General features: G+C 49.9%; 1 protein-coding gene across 1 annotated transcript in view; it reads right to left on the reverse strand.

Moving 5' to 3' along the window:
* Window positions 1–23: 23 nt before the first annotated feature.
* Window positions 24–1,747, reverse strand: part of LOC127751250 (gustatory and odorant receptor 21a-like) — a 6,868-nt gene continuing 5,144 nt past the window's right edge. The window contains exons 7-9 of the mRNA XM_052274444.1: window positions 607–675; window positions 345–434; window positions 24–258 (exon numbers count right to left, since the gene is read on the reverse strand). Of these exons, the coding sequence (XP_052130404.1) occupies window positions 202–258; window positions 345–434; window positions 607–675 (216 nt within the window). The 3' untranslated portion in view covers window positions 24–201. The remainder of the gene's footprint in view (window positions 259–344; window positions 435–606; window positions 676–1,747) is intronic.

Below are 1,747 nucleotides of genomic sequence, written 5' to 3' on the forward strand. Positions count from 1 at the left end.
GGGGGCGGTGGGGGTGGTGGCGCTCTGGGCGGAAGGCTTACCGCACGGTAGGGATGGGTAGGGAGTGCCCTAAGCGTTAGTGGACGCGCCGATGGAACCGACAGGAAACGCATTGGAGCTCGTCAAAACTCAAAATCAATCAGTGTGTACACAGTTACATTTCTTTGATAGCTTTCTCAATTTTTAAATTATTCCCGTGTTTTACAACAGGGCGAACTGGAGGAGGACCATGAGGTAGGTCATCATGACCACCAACACCTGAAAAGAAAGACACGAGTGTGAGTGGGGGAAAGTTCGGCTCGCGTACTCAGAAACCAACCCCCACCCCCACAGTTGACGCTCACCTCCCCGACGAGCTCCCTGTCGACGGTCACGAAGCCGCACAGCCTCACGGCGGCGTGCTTGTGAGCCAGCGTGTCGCGAAGCACTAGCATCTGCGAACGGGAAGGGGAGGCACGACTGAACCAGGTAGCTGACTGGCCGACCAGACCAGGCCGACCAGGATGTACCGCGCGCGTGCGAGCGTGCGTGCGGGTCGCCTGTGCATTCGCTCGCGGCCACAAATGCGTCGGCGACTAATACAGGAAAAGCGGGACATGTCCTCACCTCGTAATCGACAGCCGTCGTCAGCCCGACGGTGCTTGTCGTCTCCAGGAGGGACCCAATCTCCCGCATCTGCGGCGCGTCAAAAATCCCCTCAGTTCTGCTGCTGGGGGTGCGCCGGCCGCGCCGACCGCGCCAGCGAACCGGGCGGTATGGTGTATTTCTACTCACGGGGGAAGAATAGCGGGTAGAACATAAACGTTACCGATTGTTCGAGAACTTCCCGCCTCTACGTCAGGGGCCATCCATAAAGGACCGTCCGGTTGTTTTGGCCAAAAATGACCCCTCCCTCCCCCCTGTCCGGTGGTGTCCGGTTTTCGGGTACTCCCCTCCCCCCTGGACGTCCGAATCACCCCCCCTTACCAAACAGCAAAAAAAAAGAAAAAGAGCTAAAAATTGCAATACAGGTCAAAAAATGTTGTATTTAGGTTGAGAATGTTGAAAATGATATGATCGCTGCTAGCATGATCTTCACTGAATGTGACATCCACAAAACAAGTCTTGTTTTGGCCTGTTCAGAGTAAAACTAAGTCATTTTAAACCTTCCGAAAGAGCCTTTTCACATTTTACACTCAGAGAGCCGTCGTCTTGGTTCAAGAGCAAAATTCTCACGAATGATTGAAGAGCATTTTCTTTTGATTTGAGAGCAATTTCTCTTGTAATGAGACAAAAACACTTGACTCAAGTTTCAAATAAACTTAGACCCAAGTGCAATAGACGCTTAGTTAAGTATCAGATGCACTTTGGCTTGGGTCCAAGATTATTTGGTGCTTGAATCAAGCATTTTTGGCTGAAAACAAAAGAAATTGCTCTCAAATCAGGAGGAAACTGCTCTTCATTTATTTAAGAGAATTTTGCTCTTGACGACGCGTCCTAACAACAATGTTCTATCTACGGAGCGTCGTTTTCAAAATGTCCTATCTACAAAGGGTCGTTTTCACAATGTCCTATCTGCTATGATTTTCTTAAGCAGATAGAACATTGTGAAAACGACTCTTTGTAGATAGGACATTTTGAAAACGACGCTCCGTAGATAGAACATTGTTGTTAGGACGCGTCGTTGAACCAAGACTACGACTTTCTGAGTGTACGTTGTGCTAAAAACCTAAGTTTAACTGGACGTCCAGGGAGTCCAGACCCCCCC

The sequence above is a fragment of the Frankliniella occidentalis genome, unplaced genomic scaffold (genome assembly GCF_000697945.3).
Source record: "Frankliniella occidentalis isolate FOCC.00 unplaced genomic scaffold, Focc_3.1 Scaffold395, whole genome shotgun sequence".
Lineage (NCBI taxonomy): Eukaryota > Metazoa > Arthropoda > Insecta > Thysanoptera > Thripidae > Frankliniella > Frankliniella occidentalis.